The sequence below is a fragment of the Propithecus coquereli genome, unplaced genomic scaffold (assembly GCF_000956105.1).
Source record: "Propithecus coquereli isolate 6110/MARCELLA unplaced genomic scaffold, Pcoq_1.0 Scaffold164, whole genome shotgun sequence".
Classification (NCBI taxonomy): Eukaryota; Metazoa; Chordata; class Mammalia; order Primates; family Indriidae; genus Propithecus; species Propithecus coquereli.
In genome coordinates this window covers 2,444,135-2,446,637 of record NW_012140969.1, presented here as the reverse complement: position 1 = coordinate 2,446,637, position 2,503 = coordinate 2,444,135, and the positions used below count along the sequence as shown (strand labels likewise).

Genomic DNA, 2,503 nt, shown 5'->3' with positions numbered 1-2,503 from the left:
CCCTGCCCCGCCTCTCCGCGTTGGAGCAGATCCGGGGACAGGGGGCTCGGGGGAGGGCCGGGGGCCTGGAGAACAAAGGCTGGGCTGCGAGAACGCCTCTGCCCTCGCCCCCACCCAGCTGGGCTCATCCGGGACTCCTAGTGGGGTGCGGGCGGGGCAGGGAGCCCAGCTGGGGACATGCGATTGGACCATATGTGATGCGGGGAGCTCTCCTGCACCGGCCAGGTGCCTCGAATCCAGTGAAGGCGGACAGAGCCGAGCCCTCCAGGGCCAGGCTCGAGGGAGGGTGGCCAGGTGGTCAGGAAGAGACGGGACCGACTAACTGACAGGTGGGCTGGGGGTGGGGCATGGCCCAGCCCGCCGGCCCTGCCCAGCGTGGGGAAAGGTTTCCTGCCACTTCTCTTCCCCTCCTCAAACTCGTTCTCCCGGAACACGGGGTGGGGCCGCTTGGGTCCTCCTTTAAAATGGCAAAAAGCCCCAAAGGCGGTTGAGAAATAACTTTGCCAGGGCTTCCTCTGCCCGTGTGCCCTCCATTCATCCGGCTGCAACCTCCCTGTGCAGTTCAGGCAGCAGCTTTAGACAGCTAGGGAAACTGAGGCCTGTGGAGGGGATGAGGGTTGAGGGAGCGCCCCGGATCCGGCTGCAGCAGCGTGTTGGAGTGTGGGCGGCTGCGAGCAGCCCAGCCCAGTAGGATACCTTGTCTGGTGGGGGAGGACGGGGGTCGGCGGCGGCTGTGGTCCTGATGGTGGGGTTGTGTCATTAGGTGGCTAGAATGGGTTCCTTGGATTTGAGGACTCTCACTCCTGCCTCAGTGGCTTGGGGCTTGGGCTGGCGTGAGTCAGCCCTGGCCAGAGGGACACAGGCCCAGCCCCTTTGGCAAATAGAAAATGGAAATGCCCATTTGGGGGTAGATCCGGGCTTTAAACTTGGGCCACATCCATAGAAACCGCCCCTCCGCACCCTGGGGCTCAGGGAAGGGGTTAAACTCAGCTTGGGCTGGGGCAGCGCAGGCACCCCAGTGGCAGACACCTGCCAAAGTCAACACACAGCACCTGAGGGGGGGGGCTCTATCCAGCTGGCAGGTCCCCCCAGCTCACACCTGGGCCACACCAACTGCTCACTTCGGGGCAAAGTCCACACCTGCGACTTCTGCAGTCTGGTTCCTCTGCAGCCAAGCAGGCACCCTGCATTTGAACCACCCTCTGCCAGCTCCCTGGGCCTCAAAACCAAAAGGGGCATCCCTGCCCCGCCGTCCTGATAAAGACTCAATTTTGCCAGAGGGTGTGAAGATGAAACAGCAGTCACATTAATTGAGCACCAACTCCATGCCAGGCACTGTCTTGTAACCATTACGTGTGTTAATAACCTCCCCCTGGAAGGAATGTGACCTCCTCAAGGGTGGGCTCTGCCCTGTCTTACTCACAGCTGTGTCTCTTCGGAGAAGAGGGCCTGGCAGAGTAGGCACTCAGTAAGTGTTTGTTGAATGAATAAAGAAACTCATTTTAGCCTTACAACTAAACACCCTTTCAGGAAGGGACTATGACAAACATCCTATTTTCCAGAACAGGACATTGAGGTCCAGAAAGAGCAAGTGGTGGCATCCAGGGTCACCTGGCTTCCAAGTGGCAGAACGGTGATTCGAACCCGGGCCTGATGGGTATATGCACTGGAGCTGTCACTGGTGTTTTCATCCCAGCAGGGCTCCAGCCTTCCCCATCTGAGGATTTCAGGCCTCCCCTCCGAAGGAGATTCCTTCCAAGATGGCATCAGCCGGAGACCCCCACGCGGGCCCCCGGGACGCGGCAGACCAGAACTTCGACTACATGTTCAAACTGCTCCTGATCGGCAACAGCAGCGTGGGCAAGACGTCCTTCCTGTTCCGCTACGCCGACGACTCCTTCACCCCCGCCTTCGTCAGCACCGTGGGCATCGACTTCAAGGTCAAGACCGTCTATCGCCACGACAAGAGGATCAAGCTGCAGATCTGGGTGGGTGAGCCAGGCCGCCGTCTGTGGCGAGGGGCGCGAGTCTCCCCAGGGAAGTTCTCTGGAGGGTTCAGGCTGTGGGGGGGGGGTTCCTGGATGGGGGGGCACAGCCCAGAGTTGGGGAGGGGGTTGGAGGACTAAAGAGTAGGGGGGTGTATTAGCTACAAGGTAAATTCATCAGGAGGAAGGGACGTGCCCTGCATTGGGGTGGCTGTAGGGGAGTCAGTACTGTTCCTTGGAGTCTGAGTCGGGAGACGGACCCAAGGTACTGAGTACTAACTCAAGGCATAGGGAGCCGGGTGCCCTAGCTCACACCTGTAATCTCAGCACTCTGGGAGGCTGAGGTGGGAGGATCACTTGAGGTCAGGAGTTCGAGACCAGGCTGAGCAACAGTGAGACCCCGTCTCTACTAAAAATAGAACAATTAGCCGGGCATGGTGGCGCATGCCTGTAGTCCCAGCTACTCGGGAGGCTGAGGCAGGAGGATCGCTTGAGCCCAGGAGTTGGAGGTTGCTGTG

At 60.0% G+C, this 2,503-nt stretch overlaps 1 protein-coding gene across 1 annotated transcript in view; it reads left to right on the top strand.

The window, feature by feature from the left end:
- The first annotated feature begins 1,669 nt into the window (after nucleotides 1-1,669).
- Nucleotides 1,670-2,503, top strand: part of RAB3D (RAB3D, member RAS oncogene family) — a 7,372-nt gene continuing 6,538 nt past the window's right edge. Inside the window, exon 1 of the mRNA XM_012641338.1 lies at nucleotides 1,670-1,988. Within this exon, the coding sequence (XP_012496792.1) occupies nucleotides 1,761-1,988 (228 nt within the window). The 5' untranslated portion in view covers nucleotides 1,670-1,760. The remainder of the gene's footprint in view (nucleotides 1,989-2,503) is intronic.